At 35.2% G+C, this 24292-nt stretch overlaps 1 protein-coding gene and 1 pseudogene across 1 annotated transcript; both read left to right on the top strand.

Annotated features, from left to right (window-relative positions):
• The first annotated feature begins 1037 nt into the window (after positions 1 to 1037).
• LOC145581358 (uncharacterized) lies at positions 1038 to 6347 on the top strand. The gene is made up of 8 exons (XM_081638379.1): positions 1038 to 1689; positions 2258 to 2348; positions 2729 to 2796; positions 2946 to 3466; positions 3563 to 3827; positions 3924 to 5080; positions 5144 to 5272; positions 5451 to 6347. The coding sequence occupies exons 1-8, from the start codon at positions 1038 to 1040 to the stop codon at positions 6345 to 6347; spliced, it is 3780 nt and encodes a 1259-aa protein (XP_081494505.1).
• Positions 6348 to 12631: 6284 nt separating this feature from the next.
• Positions 12632 to 23953, top strand: LOC145581357 (wall-associated receptor kinase 5-like; annotated as a pseudogene).
• Positions 23954 to 24292: the final 339 nt, after the last annotated feature.

Here is a 24292-nt window from a genome sequence, read left to right as displayed (position 1 = left end):
CAGGTGATCTGAACCAGTTGTCCTGCATTTCTTGTGTTGCATAGGTTGCTGTAAGTTTGCATCTTTTTGCTTGCTTACTGTTATTTGTTGTCTATACTTAAAGAAGCTGGTGTTGTTATGTTTGATTATTGTTAGTTACATATATATATATATATATATATATATATATATATATATATATATATATATATATATATATATGTATATATATATATATGTATATGTATATGTATATGTATATGTATATGTATATATATATATATATATATATATATATATATATATATATATATATATATGTATATGTATATGTATATGTATATGTATATGTATATGTATATGTATATGTATATGTATATGCATGTAAATAGCTTGATGTTGTTGTGTTTGGCTATTGCTGTTGGTCCCTACAAGGTTGTATGTTGTTTGTTGTGATGGTTTGTGCTTAAACATTTATTTGTTGTTGTCCTAATATACATGTATCTGTTGTTGTTAGTTGAATTTGTTAGTTGTTAAGGCATGTGTCACTAAATTGTTGGTCTTACCCTTAAATGTGTATCCTTATGTCTTATGGTTATTAGGAGGTTTTTGTTGATTAGGGATGTAGTTTATTTTAAGATTAGCTGAGATGTTGGAGCTGCAATGTAAGGTTATCATTGGCTCTACCTGGCTCCGGCTGTAGACTACCTTCTGATGTGATACATTAATCGTTCGCACAGGTTATGGGGTTAGAACCACTCAAAGTAGCCATTTCTTTCCAGAGCTTACTCAACCAGGTTGTTGGGTTCTTGAGGTTGCCTGCTCCGACCTACTCCCTTGCAGGTGATGATGGGAATGCTGTCAACCTAAAGCTGGTCACTAATTGTATCCTGTCACCTTACATCTTTGAAGGTGGTGTTGCTACTACACTGGATGCTTCTCGTGAAAATGCTGCTGAGCAAACTATTCGCTTCCTAAGAGCTCAGTATGGGTTGCATATTCTTGACATCACTTCAGAGAATATCTACAAGTTGGATTAGTGTGCCTTCTTGTATGAAATGAAGCGCATTTCCTTGGAATCACTGAATAAGCCCACAGTGAGTGGTCGAACTAAATGGCCTGCGATCCCAGTCAAGAAACAAAGTGCCAACTGCATCACCATTGACTACGTTGATGTTCTCCGTGTTGTTGCAGTAGCAACTAAGGCTAGGATTTCTGGCATAGAAGTGACTGAGCTTGCTGCAAATAAGTGGGTGTCCTGGCTGACAATATACACTCCTTCCAGTGTTGGAATGGAGTGCATTTGTAGCTCTTTGAATGGGACTTGTAAGGGTGCGAAGCAAGATGCTGCAAGGAGAGGCGTGAAGTTTCTGCGTGCTTTTTACAATGTGGACATAGTGGACCTGAACTATGGCAATGTTGTTTACTCTGGCATCAAATGCTCATTGGCTAGAGAAAGTTATATGGCTGTAAGGGAACGCGTTCTAGGCAAGCAAGGAGACTTGCATCTAGCTCCTTTCCTTGGTGAAGCAAACTGTGTGACACCCAAGTCTGGTGGAACCAAGATTCCAACTCCTGCATTGCCTCCGGCTGCCCCTCGCAAGCCAAAGGCTTCATCTTCTTTTAGTAACCGGCCTAGAGCACATTCTGCTTCGCTTCCAAGTGCTATATCTGTTCCAATCCCAGCTGACTTAGAAACAATTTTTAAGCGTAGGAAGACTTAAATTAGAGTCCTTATATCCCTGACTTATCTAGACTGCTAGGGTTATGCTGCTGCTTAAATATTTTGCGTTTTAGACTTTCTAATGTCTATGTAGCTTTTATTTGTCTTCTCTATGTTTTAGTTTATTAAGCTATGGGGTGTAATAGTTTCGTTTTCAGCAGCAATGTTCTATGTACTACATTATGTTTGTTTTACTTAAATGAAATTATCGATGTTATGTTTGGTATATATTTTGGTTGGCTTGTTGCTACTTCTCAACTGTCAGTTGTTATTTGTTTCATATTCATGCTTAACTAGATTTACTAAGCATGAATCAACACTTTATTTGCAGGCCTTGCTCATATATGCTATTGCTACAAGAGAGATTTTAGACAAGCGTGATTATTTAAATGAGTATGTACATTTTAGCTAAGGGGTTGGAAAACTAATTCAACATTTTTTTTAAAAAAAAGGAACTGTTTACATTAGAGCAGATTTTATATTAGGATTGATTTGCACTTAACACTATTATGACCATTGCAATTGTCATTGATACTTAACCATTTGGGCTTCCAGATAAGGAACCTGGATATGCAGAGTATGTTAGGAAACGTTCTAGCAAGCGTTCACGAGCAATTGATGCTCTTTCTGAACCAGTTTCAGCTAGGTTAGAATTTGTGTTCTAAATTTATCATCAGTATTATGTACTGTGGATGTATTTTGCTTTGAGGATTTGTCCTTGCATTTGTACATTTAGTGAGGTTGGTGAAATCAGTGCACAAGGAGCTTGACAAAATAGAGGCACCAAAGCAAAATCTTCCAAAAAAAATACAAAGCAATCTAAGGGGAAAAAAAAAGGTAACCAGGTAGCACTTTCTTATGTTTTAAGGTTTGCAAACACTGGCTAACAATCTTCTCTTGGGTTTCTTAATAGAAGTAGGAACTGCTGCTTGTGGTACTTTACAGACAACAACAAGTCTTTCAGTAGATTATTCAGTAAGGTTGTGACACCTTAAATATTGGAGTGCATTTATTTCTATTTTATAGCCGTGCTTACACTAACTTCTTTGTTGATCTGTGTGTATATAGTGAATATGGCAAAACCAGTGCACAGGGTGCGCTGAGAAACATTAACAAAAAAAAAGGGGTTAAAGGCAAACAAAACCAGCCTAAGAAGAAAAAAATTAGTGAGTCTACCTTCAGTTCTTTTGCCTAAAATTTCCCAGTGTTAGTAGGAATATGATTTTAGTATCTTATTTTCTAGATGAACCAGCTGCTGCTATCGGTCAGCCACTACCATTGACATCTTTACAGTTGGAAGTGCCTCATTATTGTCTTAAATGTGGAGCTAAGAAATTTCAGTATGAATGGCTTCACTTTTGTTGTGGCAATGGGAGTATTAGAATTGCTACAAATAACATTCCTCCTGAGTTACATCGGCTTTTCACATCTCAAGGTGAAGACTCATTGCATTTCAGAAAATATGCTCGTATGTATAATAACTTGTTTGCATTTTGCTCGCTTGGAGGCAAAACTAATGCTAGCTCTGAGAAAGGAATCTTTGTTTTCTTATTACATGGCCAAATTTATCACCACTTGCCAGATTTACTGCCTGAGAATGAAGTTCCTAAATACCTTCAGCTTTATTTTTATGATGCACATTATGAAGCTACGCGCAGAACAGAAATTTTCCCTGAAGTGAGGGAAGACATAGTAAACATTCTAATGCGTGTCATGAGTGTAAATCCATATGCTCGCTTTTTCAGATCCTTACGAGAACTCACTGTAACTGAAACTACACAAATAATCATCAACCAGAGCACAGTTCTAGATCAGCGCGTGTATAATGCACCTTCAACTGATGAAGTGGCTGCTATATAGCCAGAGAACGCGTCTTCCAGTGAATCTAACAGTCCATACATAGTTGTATCAGGGAGATCCACTGTGCCTCATCGGATATATCACTATTATGGATGTTACGATCCATTACAATATCCTCTTTTATTTCCAAGTGGTGATTGTGGTTGGACACAAGGACTTAGGAAGGATTATGTCGGTGCACAGAAAAAGGCTATAATGGATATTAACCCTGTTTCTTCATGTGCTGTTCATACTGAAGAGGACCTGTTGGCAGAGGAAGCAAAACGTACGTGCTCAATAATAGCTAATTCAAATTATGTTGTCTTATATCTTAGCATGCCTAAATAGCCAAATTAATTGCCATTTTGTTGTCTACATACAGGTGCAGCAGACAATTCAGGCACCTCTAAAAGGCATATATCCCCTCGGGAATACTATTCCAAGATACAGATAAGGCCAGGGAACATGCTTCTTTGGGGAGGACGATGTTTTCAACAATACATTGTGGATATGTATGTTAAAATTGAGAACACAAGGCTCGATTTTTTTAGACGAAATCAGCAGACAATAAGAGCTGATTTGTACCAAGGTATTTTGGATACAGTTGAGGATGGAGAAACAAGTGCTAACAACATTGGCCGTCGAGTGATATTGCCTCCAACCTTCATCGGTGATCCACGAGATATGAAGCGAAGGTACTTAAATGCAATGGCCCGTGTGCAGCGCTTTGGCAAGCCTGATTTGTTTGTAACGATGACGTGTAATGCCAAATGGCCTGAAATCACAGCTGAGCTAGCTCCTGGAGAAGTTACCTGTGATCGGCCAGACATTGTTGCTCGGGTTTTCAGAGCAAAGTTAATAGCTCTGAAGAAAAAAATAATGGAAGACATGGTCTTTGGAAAAGTTGCAACTATGGTCTATGTTGTGGAATTTCAAAAGAGGGGTCTACCCCATGCTCACTTTTTAATTATCTTGGAAGATGCATACAAGCTAAAGGGGCCTTCTGATTATGACAAATTCGTTGCTGCAGAAATCCCTTCAACTGAATGTCCTCAGTTACGCAAAATTGTTCTTGGCCACATGATGCATGGTCCATGTGGTAGTTTAAATCCTAAATGTGCATGCATGAAAAAAGATCATGGCAGTGAAGTTCTCTGTAAGTACAGCTACCCTAAACCATATTTAGAAGAGACTACCACAAATGAAGATGGTTTTCCCATGTACAGAAGAAGGAACACTGGTGAGCATGTAAGAATTCGCGGTGCTAATCTTGATAACCGCTGGGTTATACCTTATAATCCATATTTATCTATGCTATTTGACTGCCATTTAAATGTTGAAGCATGTTCAACTATTCAAGCAGTCAAATACCTGTACAAATATGTGTACAAAGGTCATGATCGTGTATCTTTTAATGTTGTTGGTGAACAAAATCAAAGTGTTGATGAGATTGATGCTTTCCAGTCTGATAGATGGGTTGCACCATGTGAGGCGGCTTGGAGAATATTTGGATTTGATCTCTTTGAGATGACTACTTCTGTACAACTCCTTCTAGTGCACTTACCAAATATGTAAACTATTTATATGAGGTCTCATGAACAGCTTGGTTCTGTTGTGCAAGATGAAAAGAGAAGTACTACTGCTTTGCTAGAATTCTTTAGACTAAACGCAAACACCCCTGGAGGCATAGGGTATCGATACACTGAAATAATTGCACATTATAGGTGGGAGGCTAGCAAAAAAATATGGATTAAAAGAAGTTACAAAAAAAAATGTTGGACGAATGGCTTTTGTGAGTCCTGTAGAAGGAGAACGCTTCTTCTTAAGTTTATTGCTTCGTAAAGTCATTAGTCCTATCTCATTTGATCATCTTAGAACTGTAGATGGTGTGCTCTACCCTACCTTCTAGGAAGCTGCAATCAAGCTCGGGTTATTTCAACAAGACAATGTAGTTACATTATGTTTGCAGGAAGCATCAGAAGCACAGATGCCTTCTGCACTGAGGCAGCTGTTTGCAACTGCGTTGATCTTCTGCCAACCAAGTAACCGAAATGCTCTCTGGCTGCAGTTTTATACTTCACTCTCTGAAGATTTTGCATATCAAAATTCCAACCATCAAGAGAAAGTGATAAGGCTAACTGTAAGAGACCTTGAGAAAAACTTAGAAGCCATGGGAAAGTCGTTGGAAGATTTTGGCCTAGGCCATTTGATTGAAGAAGACAGTAATGAAATACGCATTACAAAGGATATCAAAGATGCACTTGAAGCACCAATTCCTCTAGAATGCATTCATTGTCGAGAGAAGCTCAACGAAGCTCAAGCAAATGCATTCAATAGCATTATGGCTCATGTCAATGAAGAGAAACCTGGTTGTTTTTTTGTTGATGGGCCAGGTGGGACAGGCAAGACATTTCTCTACAATGATTTATATGCTGAAGTACGTTTGGCAGGCAAGATTGTGCTGCCAACAGCGACATCAGGCATAGCTGCTTCTAATATTCCCTCTGGCAGAACAGCTCACTCCAGGTTTAAAATTCCACTTGATTCAGAGATGTCACTCGCTTGTGATGTCCCAAAACAGGGAAGCTTAGCTGCTTTAATTAAAGCTACTGCCCTGATAATTTGGGATGAAGCGTCCATGGCTCGTAAAGAGAACATAGAATCTTTGGATTTGTTGTTGCGCGATCTCTGCCATCCTGATCAGCCATTTGGTGGCAAAGTAATTGTCTTTGGGGGAGATTTTAGACAAGTTTTGCCAATTTTACCTCGTCGTTCACAAAGAGAGGTTGTTGGTGTTAGTGTGTGAGCTCTTACATTTGGCCCCTTTTAGTCAAATTTTGATTAACAGAGAACATCAGAGCTAAAGAAGACTTACCTTATTCAGCTTTCCTCCTAGCCTTGGGGAATGGCCAATTACAATCAGATGAAAGTGCTTATGTATAGCTACCTGAACACATAGTTCAGAATATAGCTGCAAATGAGGATTCAATTTCTGGGTTAACTGCAATGATTTTCCCAGAAATTTCAAATCCAACATTTGATAGTGGCATATTCAATGAAAGAGCAATCCTCACACCAATGAATGAGGAAGTTGATGCCATAAATGACTACTTAATTGAACAGTTTCCTGGCATTCCTACTGTCTATCTAAGCTATGATTCAATCCTTGATGATAATAGCAGCCTCTATCCAATAGAATTTCTGAACACACTTTGCCCAGGAGGGATGAGTCCGCATCAACTTGTGCTTAAGGTTAACAGTCCTGTTATTTTACTACGCAATCTGGCACCATCAAAGGGGATGTGTAATGGTACTCGCCTTATTTGTAGGCACTTTCTTCCTAATTCAATTATTTGTGAAATAGCCAGTGGACATTATAAAGGAATATTTTATTTTGTTCCACGCGTAAACTTAAGGCCTTCAGCTTCTTCTAAGTATCCTTTTCAGTTTGAACGGAAATAATTTCCTCTTAAACTCAGCTTTGCTATGACTATAAACAAGTCTCAGGGGCAGACTCTCAGTCGTGTTTTAGTATACCTTCCAAACCCATGCTTCTCACATGGTCAACTGTATGTTGCTCTCTCACGTGCAAAAAAAGTCTAAAGAAGTGACAGTGTATACAACTCAGCAATCTGATTCTGTCACATCAACGGTTGTTCGAAACATCGTGTCTTATGAGGTTTTGAGGCTAGCCAATATCATCTAACTAAAGTGATTCTAAATAAGGTTGAATTTATGATATGCACTCTTTTATATATACATCTAGAACAATTTGACTATCAATTACCATATTATATGAAGACTTATGTTTGTGTCTTTGTTCTGCAGTTGTTCCAGGCATTGGTGATGCATGCTTCTCATTTGGCACAGCATTGAACACTTGCAGATTGTAGGTTATAGCAGTAGTTCTTTTTGGCATGAACACACATTGGTCAGATAAGTTTTTTTTGATTTCTTCCTTTACTGATCATTTTATAACAACACATTTTTTTTCCTGCTCTTTTATACAGGAAGTACTATGAACATGTTATTTTTTGTGGCCTTTTCATAGGCACCTTGAACTTGCTATGCAATAACAATACATTGTCTGCAATTGTTCCGTATATGGAATGACTATTTTGATATTTATAAATCAATTTTCATTTGCATATTACATATATTATTTGCTTAGCATATAATGTGCAATATAAGACTACATATATTTTATGCTACGAGACTAATTTTAAAAACAGATATATTTGATGATCTCCCAAGAAGTATCTTAAAAAAATGACTTGTTCAAATTATACTAAACAAATAATAAACTAAAAAGCTTCAGTTTCAAAAAAACTATTTTTAAACTTCCAAGAATTAACAGAGATGTAAACCAAAAAGTTTTGCAATATTCATAAGTCCCAATAAAATTTCAGCAGTGAAATATCTATTGGTTAACCAAGTATCATCATGGTAAGTTTATTTCCACTGGACAATACACACTATGACTTCTCAGCCAATCAGAAGACTTCTCCTTTTTTAAAAAAGTGAGTTTACGTGTTGTCCTTGTTCTATTTAAAAGAACTTTCTCGCTTTCAAAATGCTTATCTCAATTCTTTCTTAAAAAAATAGTATCTCTACAGCTGGTAGCTCATACTTTTCAATTGTTAAGGTATGTGCATTAATGTTCTTGTTTTCATTTCTTTACAGAATTTGCTTCTTACATGTCTTCAATAAATAGCATGACTTCATTAATGGTGTTGATTGTTATTACTTTATTAGTATCTTTGCTGCACTTCTTGTTACTATAGCACTTCTATACTTAGTGTTAATAAATGTTTCTCTGACCATATATTGGTTAAGTTCCTAGCCTTATACTCATTACGCTGCTAGATACTACGGAATTACGGAGTATGGAATGGATTGTATATTGGAGTATATTGTACATTCTCCACATGTTTTTCTTAATTGACATGTCTAATAAAATTGTTGCACTTATTTTAAAAAATGAAACTAAATTATTACTGCTACATTCAACAAATTTAGTGCTGCTTAGGGTGTATTTCATTTATGTAAAAAACATCAACTTCACTGTTAGTTTATGTGATATTTTCTGATTACATTACTGGGCGTATTTGCGAAACTGAAACTTAATTATTATTGCTAATTCAGAAATTTAGTGCTCCTTAGGATGTATTTTATTTGTCTAAGGAAAATTACTGATACATCTAAAACCCTTTTCCTTTTTCAATTTTGATCATATATGTGTTACAAATTCCAGAAAAATATATTCATACAGAGTTTATTAACCAAATTTTGTATAATTATTTAGCTAATGTTAAAGAACATGTTTCTTTGTTAAATTGCACATCATAAATTATATACCTTGATTTATGAACAAAATTTATCAACATTTTGGAACAAGGTTCACTAATAATCTCAAGTCAAGTGATTCTATACAACCTATAAGATTGTTAAATTGTATGAAATAACCTTTTCTTGTGTGTAAATGAACTAGATGAAACCTCAATATGTGCCTCTCGATAAGCTAACTCCCAAAAACAAGAGGTACCAGATTAAGGTTAAGGTGAAGGAGAAGTCTCCTGCAAAATATCCAAAAGGCAAGAAAGCTTTCCAGAAGCTTGTATTTGAAGATGATGAGGTATATATAATGCTCTGAATTTTGTTGTGTAGTTAGCTAAAGAAATTAGACATGTTCTGATACATTTTAATGGTGTGTTGTTAGGGGAATGAAATGAGAGGGACTTTGTTTGAAGATGACATTGAGAACTTTAAGACTGTTTTGGAGCACCAGAAAGAATACATCATATTAGATGCACCAATCAGGAATACCAATCCCATGTTTCGTCACAAAGAAGGTGACTACTACCTGTCTTTTGGAGGCACAACAGCAATTCAATCACTCAATCCCAATTCTGGTCCTATTATGCCAAAATACACTCCCATTGCTGAAGTCCCACCTACAAGCAATGAAGATGATCGCTATGGTAATATATATTATGTACTGTGGTATTTTTCTTTCTATTGCAGCTTACTTCTTAACCCTTATTATGTGGCTTATGTGTAGATATTCTTGGAGTCATTGTGCATTTGGAAGACACACGCAAGAAAAAAACAAGCAATGGTTATGAATTTGATGTACGAGACATTGTTGTTGTGGATGCCAGTGTGCAAAGGTTATTACACATTAACAGATACATTCAAGCAAATGAAACTTATTTATATGTTTTCTTTTAATAATGATTTGATATATATGCAGGATGGCTGATGCTCTTGTTATTTCTGTGATGGAGAGTTAGCTACTAAAGAGTGTGCCAAATTAGCTTCTTGGTGTGAATCTTTCCTGATGGTCAGTTTCCGACACTTGAAGGCAGCCACCCATGGAGGTTAATTCCTACTCAAAATACTAGAATCATGAAACTTAACTATATTATGGCTTATTTTTTATTTCGTTGCATAGGATTCTCCTTGGCATCTTCTATGTCCAGAGTAATTGATCCCGATCCAGCAGGTCTTGAAGTTAGTGCACTGAAAGATTGGTAAGTTCATATAATTTTTAAAGCTATTTTGCTTTCAAGATACTTGAGTATAATTTTTAAAGCTATTTTGTTTTAAAAATACTTGAGTAATGGTTGCAACTTTGTATGGGACAGGGTGCTGGAAAATGAAGATCGCCTTGCTAATCATGTGGCGCACCAACTACAGTCCAGGGAAGTTAGCAGCTCAAATGTCCTGACTTCAGTTGAAGATCTGAAGAAGAAAACAGTAATGAAATTTTCATTATTTATACATATGGAGATTACATCCTATAAATATTACATTCAATGAATTATTTTGATGTTAATTTCTGCACTTATAGCCTCTAACAACTACTGCACATGAGCGCCACTGGCTCAAAATCGCAATACCAACTGCACGGAAAGAGGATATTATTGCTTATGTTGGATGCAGCGTTTTTGGTAACCACTGTGACAATGTTGACGCAGCTAAATTTTACTGTGATAAGTGCAACGATACTTGCATTACAGAAAAGAGGTGAAATACCATTTCACTAACATCATAACTTGCATCCTGTTCTATTGCTAACTATACCTGACTTCTTACAGGGTCAGTATCACCTTCTATGCAGCCGATGATACTGCAACAATTCGGTTAACTGCATATGGGAAGCAGTGTGAAAAATTATTGGGCCTGAAAGAAGCAGAACTGATTGAAAGAAGGTAAAAACATTCAATATGCTGCTCTTAGTTAATTACCTATTGTCCATACTTTAAAGTAAACCAGACCACGCCTTAATTAACTGTTTTTCTTTGTTATGCAGATATCAGGCTGGGATGGCTTTGACACATTAGCTGCTGCACTTAAAGAAAAACCAGTGAAAGTTGAAGTTGGGCCAACAGGTGCAATCAAAAGGGTTGGCTACCTCAAATGGGTTATCAAATCAGTTGTTACAGAAGAACCCGTGAATGCCAAATCAGTTGCCACGAAAGAAGTCATGATTGCCAAAACAGCTGCTCCAAAAGAAGTCAAGAATGTCGAATCAGTTTCTCCAAAATAAGTCATGAATGCTAAGAACTAAGGCTTCTTGTAAGAACACGTTATATCGAACAAGAGTTGCTTGTCATTTTGAACGTGTTCTTGCTGAACACCTTTTGAAACAATAGTAGGTTCCTTTTGCACAAGTCACTGGAAATGATTTTGTACTCCTTAAATGCTCTGCCATGTGAACTTTTATATAATTTGTATACTTGCATAACAACTTATGTATGGTTATCATGCCTAACTTCAAAACTAAGACCTTATGGCTGTACTTTTTTATGCAAGCATGATGACCAACAAATTTCAGGTCAAGCAATTATTACTTTTATGTCCTATATTCCTTAGTGATGGCTTATTTGGTGTTGAGTGATGACCTTGAAATAGGCCAAGCATGTTCTAATTAAGATGTTCAAAGACTGCAAAATGATACCATGGTTTTTAATTACTACATCAATTTGGTTCCAAGTTAGGAATCAATTTGAATAATAAATCTAATTACATTTTACTTCAAGTACTATCAGTGTAACTACCAAATTGAAGAACAAAATATTTCACCCAAAATATATCACACATTTCAGATCAAATTTGCAGCCAACATATTTCAAGCAAAACACTTCAAATTAAAAAACTGAATAGCAAATTCCAACCAAGATATCCATACACCTTATATTACTAAATATCCAAAACAGATTCCTTATATAAACGAAGGAATCCAATCCTTACAAGCATAACAAAAATGGATTGAAGCCAATACTTAGAACAATAAAATAGGATAAAGAGTACTTTAACAACTACATAATTTCTAAATTACTAATAACTTAATCTAACTAATGGCTCTAATCTGAATTAAATCCATATGCATCATCATCACTATGAGAGACCTTAGGGGAGTGATAATGGTATGGATCACCAAAATCATCCTCCGAGGTATCCTCTTCAGTTCGCTGCTCCTCATTTCCTTCCTCATCATCTTCTTCGTCCTCGTCCTCGTCCTCTGACCCTCCTTGCTGTGGTTGTGGTTGCCCTCCTTGAACTACATTGGCATTGCCTTCTTGAATTGCAGGTTGTTGTTGAACCTCTCCAACCCGAGCAACAACTGATGACGGGATGACTTGTTTCTCAACGGTCTCCTCATCACTTAGATCTATATCGGCCTCCCCACTTTCAACACCATCAGCTTGAATCTCATTGAACTTACTACACTCACCCTTGCTTTTACATGTTGGCCCTCTAAAACCCACAACTTTTCCCATCCTCATCGGTTCTTCGTCCTTATCACTATCAACTTCAATTGGACAGTCAAAAGAGCTCCCAATTTTAGGCTTCTTATCCTTCTTCCTATTTCGAGCTACTTCATCACACTTAGCAATTTGAGCATCAACATCCTTCATCTCCCCCATTAACATGTCCAGCTTCTTGGTAGCTTCCAACCGGTTTTCAGCCGCTGCAAAATATTGCCCCCTCAAATTATCTTTTCTTTTACCAAGAAAATTGCGATACCAATCATCAAAAATGGAATCATCATCACTCCCTGCCATGGAGAAATTCAAGAATAAAATGGAAGAAAGGAGATTGAAATGCAAAGACGTTTATGAATATAGAGAACTCAAACCTTGGCAAAGAAAATGGAAGATAGAAAGTTAAATAAAAGGGCCTTTTCAATACAGAAAAGGGATAGAGGTTGATGGCCATTAAAGAGTCAAGCCGTCACTTTTAGTGTGTCTCTTCGAATGTCTTTCATAGCATGCAAGACGAAAAAATTGTACTGTTTCATATAATACACGTAAACCAAAAAGACACTTTAAATCAAAACATCTTATTATCCGATATTGTTATACATATCAACTACATAAGCATTTTCCAAAAATAGAATCTAAGTTTCTTTCTTAATTGTTCAGTTTAATATGTTACATATACAAACGCCATATAATAATTTCACTCGGCAATCTGAAATAATCATCTATATTAAATAAAACACATTTAAATCTTTTCAATAGTTCGCCAAATATCTCAAAATGAATATTATTCATTTACCAAACATATTTAATTTGGCTTATTTCGTTTTATTAAATTCCTTCGTGTTTGTAAAAAAAAAAATAAAAAAAAAAAAAAAAAAAAAAAAAGGAAAATAGATCTAGTTCATTTAATCAACGATAGTTTTTCCAGTGAATTCAATAACCAACAATATTGAATGCTTCCCACATTTTACATGGGTTATTGTTTAAGATATTTACATACCAAATCCTATTAATTAACACATTGTTATTATTTTGATATATCTATCACCCCAACATCTTAAATGTTTTTCAATAGGAAATTTAGACATTCAACTTGTTAATACTAAATTAAAGGATTGTTATATAATGTTGTCAGTTCATTCGACTTATTGATTCATATTTGATTTATTTATCCCGATAACCAAAATGCTGCGCGCGCATCGCGCGCGTGCACCACAACTAGTATTAATAAGTGTCTTATTAACATTTAAGGAATCATATTGTCGTTAATAGAATCATACAATTCATTTGACATAAATATAAACGGTACAAATTAATAAATAATACAATAACATACGTGCTGATACCCCCTGGTGTAGTTGGTCAATGCTTTCCTATTGAATATAAGTGATCTGTGTTTGAATCCTAACTACATTTACTCTTTTTTTATATAATTTTATTTTTTATTCACCTTCATCAAATTACAAATGTATCCCAATAAAAATTAGTCGTTTTAAATACTAATGTTACCAATCGTCAATAAAGCAATTCGAGGTCTGATTTCTTTAAATCCGAAATTATGAGACTCCCACTACAAAAGCAAAATCTTTCTGAATTTCAGAGTATCAAATTACATAAAACAATATCTTTCCAAGTTTAAACAACATCAAAATAGTATCTACAGGATCAAAAAAATATTTGCTTACTTATTTATATCTAACATATTACTTAGTCATTCAATTCAGAAACATTGGATGGATGTGGGGATCGATTAACATTCGATTGTTAATTGAGAACTATTTTTAGAACTCATGACGATTTGTCTGGGAACGCCTCTACCAAAACTACGTAAGTTCAAAGTTGTTCCAGACTGTTGAAATATTTGACCACCGAGGCTTTGATTTAATCCTCCGTATGGGTTGTGCTAGTAAATGCCTCAAGGTTCAACTGATCCATAGTGGACTAGACCACCGTAAACAGAGCTGAAATTACTAGTATGGTGTTGCGGATTCACACTCCATAAGACTAGTTTGCTTCACCAAACATACCATTGTCAAAAGTATCATCCCCCTCACCTTCATCCTCAAGTTCCTAAACATAGAACAGTAAAAAAAGGTCTTAATGATAGGAAGAATTAAACTGTATAAAACCAGAATAATTGTCGTTCTATCAATCTAACAAATTTCACTTTCCATTTCACTGCCACAATGTCAAACACACTACTGTATTTTATTTCAGATGCTAAAAAATAAAAAAAAATAAAAAGATACTATGAAATAATATTTTAATTTATTATTGAAAAAATGATCTTAAATACAACAAACAGATTCTATAAAATATTGACAGCAAATAAACCTCGCTCGATTCCGTTTAACAATTGCTTCCATTACAATGGAACCCAGAAACACTCCTGCAATTAAATAACATTTCACAAGAAACAATTATAAAATAAACAAAACCAAAGCCAACATACAAATCAATCTATTAATCTAAAAGATTTACCCTTTCAAATCTATCTTTATAAAACTTTTAATATATACCTAAAATCAATTTCTTCAAAATCAAACAATGAAAACCCTAAATTATCAAAATCATCAATTAGGAAAATTAAACGAAATAATTCAACAACAAACAAGATTACCAGCAAATACTTGTAACTAATTAACAAAATTGATATCCACACTTGAATAATCTCTTCACTATTCGTTCTTCTCCAAAGAATTTTAGGGAAAAAGATGAAATTTTGGGGGAGAAGATGATAACTTAATTGTGTATCATCCATTAATTGATGCATTAATTGTTTGGTGCCCAATTAAATTTTTGCCGCTCACCTTCCTCATAATGGCGCTCAGCCTGAAAAATTTGCCGCTCTTCTTTCCCTCTTATTTTTTTTCCATTCCCTCTTCTTTTTTCCCCTTCCCTAACTTCAATGTTGAGTTGGCGAAAACTAATTGGTGGTGTATAAAATGTTTTTGTACACCATGTGTACCCCTAGCATTTACCCTCTTTTTTCTCACTCTTACTTTCCTATTCTCACTCCTAAATTTAGATGAATATGATTGGTTCATAATTTTCTAATAGGAGCATGTTATTGGTCCTTTTTTTTTGCAAAGGATTGATGACATGACATCATTAAATATTACTCCCTCCGTCCCCTTTTGATAGTCCCTTATGGGCAAATTTTAGTCCCAAAATGTTCACCCCATTTGCTTTTTCCAACAACTATTAATATTAATTTTTTACCAAAATTCCCTCCAATTTACAATAATATTTGTGCAAATTTAAATTTCCCATGTAAATTTTGTTTTCCCATGTACTTTTATTACTTTCTCTCTCTAATTTTTTGCATACCCAATGTCAATTTACTTTTTCAATGTACTTTTACTATTCTTATTTGTGTTTATTAATTCCCGTGAAAAAAAAACCCATAAGAGACTATCAAAAGGGGACAGAGGGAGTTTCTATCTTTGTTTTACTCAAAGACATCATTTAATGTTTTGAACTTCCCATTGTGTTTTATTTTATTGTTATTTGTTTTATTCTTAGTTCCTTAACTCCCGTGTAATTTTACAAACAGGAATGTAAAAAAGGGACGGAGGGAGTATCTTATATTTGTAACGATTTAGGAAGAAATTTTCGTCCTAAAACCTTTACTTTAGTCATTCTAGAGGTGATCAATGGGCGGGCCGGGCCGGGCCGAGGTCAAAAAAATTTGCACATTTCTGGGGCGGGCCGGGTCGGGCCAAACTTCGGGCTGGAAAACGTGTGCCCAAACTAGTCGGGCCATACGGGCTTTTCGGGCAGGGCCAAAAAAATCAACTAAAAATGCAAAAAATCAATTTCCCAAACCCGTCCAAACTTTTTTAAAAATCGGGCTGGGCCGACCCGATTTCAGGCCGGAAAATTATGCCCGAAATCGGTCGGGCCAGGCCGGGCTCAGTGTGATCAGCTCTAAGTCATTCTTAGGAATTATATCATTCAAAAGACTACATTTTACAACATTTAGCTCATGACAACTCCATTTTACTTGGAATGAAAAATCAATGGAGAAACTTTATCATTCTAAGGGCCTGGTAAGAAAGAAAACATATAAGTTTATCATCTTCATATAAAATTGTAAATAAATCAACAACCTTTAAATAAATATGGGCCAGTAGCTATTGCTATAATTATGAAAATGTCATGTGATTGGACATTTTTGTTGATTTAATAACAATTTTTCCATTTCATAAATAAAATTTTATTTATCAAGGTAATAAAATATAAATACACTAACTGTCCAAAAATATCAAAGATTTTATATTGTGAAAGTAATCTCTTTTCCAAAAATATTGCATATCTTATGAGTAAACATGGGCAACGGGCCGTGCCGTGCCGTGCCTGGCCGTGCCGCGGTGGGGGGCGTGCCGTGCCGTGTCGTGCCTAATTTTGGCACACCCTAGCCCACGGCACGGCCCACGTGCCTAGCGGGCCGTGCCGTGCCAATTTTTTTTTTTAAATAATAAATGTAAATAAAAAACGATATATATATTTTTAGTACAACTTAATTTTATATAAATAATGTGATTAATTATGTTTATGTTAATGTTAATATATTTTGTTTTAAACGACTTTATTTAAATTAAGGTTATATAAATTATTTATCTAATTATGTTTAAGTTTAAATAAACAAATAAAAAAAAATTTATTAATTTAGCAAAAAACAACAATGCATATAATAAAAAAAAATTACGAGTGCGATAATTCGAAAACACAAAAAATTGAAGAATAAGTTAGTTTATTATATGTCGGTAGCCGGTACGATAAATCGATAATACAAATAATTAATGATAATTAAAAATCGTACAATATTTGGTGAATAACTTCATTTATTATACGGAATACGAAGTTCGATAATACAAAAATTGTATGATAGTGTATAATGTAAATATGTAATAATGTAATTATTATTGTTCGTCTTCGTCTTCGTCTTCTTGTGGTTCAAGGTCATCGGCCAATTGAGTTGATTGAGAAGTATGAGAACTAAAAGAAGTCGACGTTCCTTCATCGTCGTCGTTTTGTGCATAAGTACGATCTTGAGAACGAGTTTCGGCATCCAACCAATCCTTGAAGCAAACACACATTTCAAGTGTTTCGGGTTTTAGTCTTGTTCTTCTATCGTCTAAAACCCGTCCCGACGCACTAAAAGCTCTTTCGGAGGCAACGGAGGAGACTTGGATAGCAAAAATATCACGAGCCATTGCCGACAAAATTGGATGTTTCATGGTTTGTGATTTCCACCAATCAAGGATGTCGAGGCCAAACTTCTCTTCATCGCCCATGCCTTTCATGAAGTCGTAACTTAGGTACATTTGCAACTCCGAAACATCGCTTTGTGTTCTCCTAGTTGATGTTGATTCCGTACCTGAAAACTTGGACATCATGTTAGCAGCTTGTGCAAATAAACCTTTGGCCCGTTTACTTACGTTTTTGGATGTTTGAGAAGGGGCAAATCGAGACACGGTTCCATATTTACTTTCATAAACTCTATATAAAGAGAAAAACTCATTAGTCACCTTATTTTTAAAAGTTTCAACATCATCTTCCAAATTCATGTTACTATAATAAATATCAATTAATAAAAAAGTGTCATCATATTTTTGCCTAGGATCTAAAATAGAAGCAAAAATATAAATCATAGGAATATCAGTGTAATATTTACGCCATTTTTCCTCCATAGATGGAAGATATCCATGATATTCATATTGTAATCGATGTTCGGCAAAAAGTTGTGCAAGTAAACATGCATTGCTAAGAAAAGAATGGGAACAAGGATTATATACAGAAGAAAAACAATGTGTCATACTATATAGTAATTGTAAAAAATTCATATATTTTTCACAATTAGCCCAATCATCTTCTAGTAAAGCACATTGTGGAAATTTCATATTATAAAAAAGTGTTAAATCAACCTTGTACTCGATTGCCCGACTCAACATTTCATAGGTGGAGTTCCACCTAGTTAGACAATCCAGTGCTATTTTTATAGTCTTTCTCCTTTGTTTCATGCAAAAACCTTTCCATTCTTGATATCTCAAGTTAGAGCTATTAATAGACATAATAGCATTCCTTATTTTGTGATAAAATGGACCAATTGCTTGTGTTCCATCCTTCACACACAAGTTAAGAACATGACAAATGCATCTAATATGAAGTGCTTCTCTATCTAATACTAAATCGATCAATTGGGGTTTAACCAAATTCGCACTATATGTCATAGAAGTTGCATTATCGAAAGTCATAGACATGATTTTATCCCTAAGACTATATGCATCAATGGCTTCCATTAAATGATGAGAAATGTTAAGACCGGTATAAGGGTATTCAAGCATTTTAAAATGAATGATGCGTTTTTGTAACAACCAATCATTATCCAACCAATGACAAGTAACACATAAATAGTGAAGTCCGTATCCACTATCCCATGCATCGGCAGTTAAAGAAACTCTACTAGGAAGATTAGCCAATTCATTTACTAATTTCAATTTATACTCTTGATAATTCTTCATGGCAGCAGATCGAACGGTGTTCCGGGAGATTTTTTTGTGTTTGGGTTGTAGTGCTCGGTTAATGTAGTTGTTAAAGGCATCATTTTCGGCTAAAAGAAAAGGTTGTTCGGCATGTACAATCATTCTCCCAAGTTCATCCCTATCTCTCTCATAACTATAAGTGAAGCCTTGTGGATGGAAATGAGAAATTTTGGGTTGGGTTGGATCATTAGATGGTCCACCACATCTTTTTGAATGTCTACTAAGGTGTCCCGTCCCTCCCTTGGTATCGGCCGAAAAAATTTTACTACAAGTCCGACACCGGGCTTTGGTTCCATTTTTACTCAATTGATAATGTGCCCAAACTTCACTCTTTCGGTTGGTTTGAGCAAATTCCTCTTCGGTACACCACTCTAATATGTTAGGATTTTGGGTGTTAGGCATTTGGGTGGATTGTTCACTCGACCCGGAGGCTTGTGTTTGGCTACCTTGGTTACTAGGAATAGAAAATTCATGTTGTGATCCGTATAAATGAGGTGAGAAATGGGTTTGTTGAAATCCCGAACTAGACATAGTCCAAGGAGCCATATCATCCATTTGTTCATGCCCTCCCGTGGTTTGGGGATGAAAGAAAGGGGTGGAAGTGTTTGGAAAGGGCATGTTAGGGGAGTGAAAGGGCATGTTAGGGGAGGGAAAGGTGTTAGGGGGGGCATTGAAGTGTTTGGGTTTGGTGATTCCCTACGTTTTGACTTGGCTTTTCTAGAGGAGGAGGAAGTGTTCGGGTTTGATGACATGATATTTAATAATAATAACAACAACAATAATAATACAAATAACAAATTAACAATAACAATAATAATAACAATTGACAACAATAATAATAACGATAGCAATAAGAATTAGTAAGTAGTTTTTATATAAATTAAGTTTTCAAAAATAATTATAATAATAGTAGATTATTTATGTCAATGAGATCCCAGGTAGGAGAGGTTAGGAACGACGTTGTCCAGAGCCCAAGTCCCGCCTTAGACAGATTTCACTAACAATCTAAATTATCCACAATAAAAATAGAAAGTAGTTTTTATATAATTAAGTTGTTCCAACTTCCAAGAAAACAATAACAACAATAATAATAATAACAACAACAACAACAACAACAACAATAATAACAATAACAACAACAACAACAACAACAACAACAACAACAACAACAACAACAACAACAACAACAATAATAATAATAATAATAACAATAACAAATTAAAATAAAGTTGAGTTAGATCTTACAATGACGCTTCAATTGCTTTCCCTAATTTATAATTTCCCGAGTGTAAATATAAGAATTTTATTTTTTTTTTATTTTTTTTTTATATAATTTTGGTAGTAGACTAATAAAAGTAAAAATGTAAAATTTATAAGAGAGTAGGAATTTTTTTTTCTTTGCACAAAAGAGAAAGAGAGTAAGATTGTAGGAATTAGAGAATAAGAAAATTAGAGAATAAGAGAGAAGAGATGAGTTGATGAATTGTGAAAATTTTAGAGGAAGAAATGAGGTACTTATAGGGATTTTAGGTGGGAAAAATAGCCGTTTTAGAGCCGTTTTATAGCTGTTGGAAAACGGCTACTTCCAACGGCTAGGCACGGGCCGTGCCGTGCCGTGCCCGTGCCGTGCCGGCGTGCCGGGTCTCGTGCCGCCCGCCGTGCCCGTGCCGTTTTCCGAATTTTGTGTTCACGGCACGGCCCACTGGTGGGCCGCCGTGCCGTGTCGGGCCCGTGCCGGCACGACCTGTGTCCACCTTTACTTATGAGTTAAGATCAAATACGGTACCTAAACTAACGTATTTGTAGCATTTTAGTCCCTCAACTATTGAGTGAGGCAAATTGGTCCCTCAACCACTAAGGAGTACTATTCCCGGCCAATAGTTTAGGGACCTTGCCTAGTCATCAATAGTTTAGGGACTATTTGAAATTATGTGGCAAATGCAGTAGATTAGTCTTCATTTAGTTACATACAATAATCACCTACTTAAATACACGAAATTCAACTCAAAAAAATTCAAACCATCCTCCCAAAAGTTCATACGGTCGTCAATAACATCATAAATAAGCATAATTAAAATTAATCAACTATTAAAAAAAAAAAAAATTGGTCTCAAACTCTTAAAAAAATCAAACCATACCTCACAAAAATTTGAACTATTTAAATTATGCTTTTATATATGATGTTCTTGACTATCTTATAAAATTTTGTGAGGTATGGTTTGAATTTAAAGTAGTGTCACCCCTCGTAATCGCCCCAAACTGTTCAGAGAAGTGTGGAAATATGAGCATTCCTTACCCCTTCGGTATTGAAGACGGTTGTTACTATAAACCACCAAATAACGATACATCCTTACAGATCACATGTAACGAAACTACGATCCCCCCTACACCAATTTTAGGTGACAACTTGGAGGTACTTAACATTTCAGTAATAGAGGGAGAACTCCGCAGTGAATTTAATGTTTCTTACGATTGTTACAACCAGAGCATGAGTCTTGACAGCGTGATGATCGAGTTCAACTTCACAACATTTACGATGTCTAGCACCAAAAACATGTTATTTGCTATAGGGTGTGACACCTATGCCTGGTTTAAGGGAGATCGAGGTGGTAAGAAATATGAAACGGGATGTATGACTAGATGCGTGGAGCTAGAAGATGTGATCGATGATGAATGTTCTGGCGTCGGGTGCTGTCAAGCCTCAATACCCGGTGGAGTAAACAACGTTGTAATGGTATCGGAAAGCTATAACAACCATAGTTCTGTATATACTTTAACCCATGTAGTGTTGCATTTCCGGTGGCAAAAGATGCTTTTACATTTAACCATCGAAATTTAAGTCAATCTATGGAGTACTACAGAAACTTGCAGCTTCCCGTAGTATTCAGTTGGACTATTGGACAAAACAATTGTTCAGCGGCGATAAAAGATGGGAGTTGCTTGTGTAAAGAAAACGCAGTTTGTTATGATCCTGTACATGAAAATGGGTATCGTTGCAACTGCACAGATGGTTATTCAGGCAACCCTTACCTTCCTCATGGATGCACAGGTAGGTATAAAATTAACTTATTGTTTGCCCTTTTTTTTTTAATTACTACTTTTGTTTCTTATTATTTATAACAAAAGAATATTTTATACTACGTATTTCACTAATAATATCCTTTGTTGCAAATAATAAAAAACGGAGACAGTACTTGCTTTACTTAACAACTACAATGTTACTTAAGATTTTACGATTGATGGTTTTTTTTTTTTTTTTTTATTTTTTTTTTTTTTTTTTAATTAGACATTGACGAGTGCAAGGGAGAGAATGATTGTGAGAAAGCAGAGTATTGTATCAATACAGTTGGAAGTTATTATTGCGTTTGTCCAAAGGGTTACCACGGGAATGGAACCAAAACCCATGGCTGCATTTCTAATATAAAGCCTTGGCTTATGCCGGCCTTGACAACTGTTGGTAAGTAAAAAATTATAACTGCTTATACAAATTTCTATCTTAAGGACTTGTTTGGCATTGTTTTTTGTTTTTATTTGTTTTGAAACAAAAAACCAAAAACAGGAAACAAGAAAAAGGTGTTTTTACTTTTTTGCTGTCAGTTTTTAAAATTATCATGATTTTAATAAGTTTGACTAATTTTTTATTCATTATATGACATATATTATATGATTTTAAAAAACAAAAAACAGAAAACCACAGTGATGTCAAACGAACTCTAAATTAATTGTGTTGTCTATTTATTACTCCGTAAGTTCGTGTTATTATTATTTTGATTTTGGGTAGTTTTGGGTCCTAGCCTTTGGCAAGTAGGGGCATATAACAACACGGCCCCTGTTTCAAGATTCCAATCACTCTAGCTAAATTTGTTGCATTACTGACATTTTTTGATCTCCTAGGTGTTGGTGGTGGCATGATAATTTTGCTTCTGTTTGGATTTATTTTGCACAATAGACATGGGAAAAGGCGAATCAGAAAAATGAGAGAAAGTTTTTTTCGACAAAATGGTGGCTTACTTTTACATGAAAAACTCTCCGGACGACATGTTGATATGTTAAAAATCTTTACTATGCAAGATCTTGAAGCTGCCTGCAACAATTATAGTGACAAAAACATAATTGGAAGAGGAGGTTTCGGAGTTGTTTATAAGGGAATTTTGCCAAATAACCAAGTTGTGGCAATAAAAAAATCTCTCAAGGTAGATCCAAACCAAGTAGAACAATTCATCAATGAAGTTCTTGTTCTGTCACAAATCAACAATAGAAATGTAGTCAAGTTACTAGGTTGTTGTCTTGAGACCGAAGTACCACTATTAGTGTATGAGTTCATCAGCAATGGGACGTTATATGACCACTTAAATGATGCAGCCAAAGCGTCCATAATGATTTGGCATGTGCGTGTAAATATAGCATCCGAAGTTGCCAATGTGCTATCGTATCTACACACCACTATCTCAACACCAATAATTCATAGAGATATCAAATCGATGAACATACTCTTGGATGAAAGTTACATTGCTAAGGTAACCGACTTTGGAGCTTCAAGATTGATTCCTTCAAATCAAAGTCAATTTGCTACAATGGTGCTTGGAACTCGAGGGTATTTGGATCCCGAATATATGCAAACTGGTGAGCTAACTGAAAAGAGCGATGTTTATAGCTTTGGTGTCGTCTTGCTGGAGCTATTGACAAGGGAAAAGGTAATTTCTAACACTAGGCCCGAAGCTGAGAAATTTTTCGCTATTCACTTCCTTCTCAAGATGAAAGAAGGCCGCTTGTTGGACATCCTTGATATAAACATAGTAAGCAAGGACACGATTGAAGAAATACAACATATGGCTAATCTAGCTAAATGGTGCTTGATGTTAAAAGGAGAGGAAAGGCCTACCATGAAGGAAGTTGCAATGGAATTGGAGACCATAAAAAGAAAAGGATCTTGTGACTCCCATCCATGGAATGATGACCGATCAATCCAAGAAGATAGTGAATCTTTTGTTGATGAAAATATAATATCAGACTATGTTGGTTGTAGCTATGGCGTCGAATCTATTTCGTGCATTCACACTTGCCCTCTTTTTTGGAAAGTGGCAGGTAATTAAGTCTTGTGGATACCAATTGTAGTGGTTAAATATTAGTGATGGATAGAATAATTCATGTATATTATTCTTTCTATTTATATTTTCGTTTTTAATTTTATTATTGTAGAACACCAATGTTTTATGATTTGTATTATTTTTCTTTGCTAAAGTTTCTCAAACCTTTGTTTTTTTTAATTTACTCCAACGTTTTAACCACTCCCTCAAAACTTTCTTGGATTTTATTATTGGTTCTCTTTTAAAACTCCATTAATTTGTCTTAAATGTTCTACTTTCGTTTTCTCACTTTACTCATCTTTTTCATACTCTTTCATATGATTATTTTGTTATGTCTTTATATAT

The sequence above is a fragment of the Chenopodium album genome, chromosome 15 (genome assembly GCF_948465745.1).
Source record: "Chenopodium album chromosome 15, dcCheAlbu1.1, whole genome shotgun sequence".
Classification (NCBI taxonomy): Eukaryota; Viridiplantae; Streptophyta; class Magnoliopsida; order Caryophyllales; family Amaranthaceae; genus Chenopodium; species Chenopodium album.
This window is presented reverse-complemented; position numbering and strand designations above follow the sequence as displayed.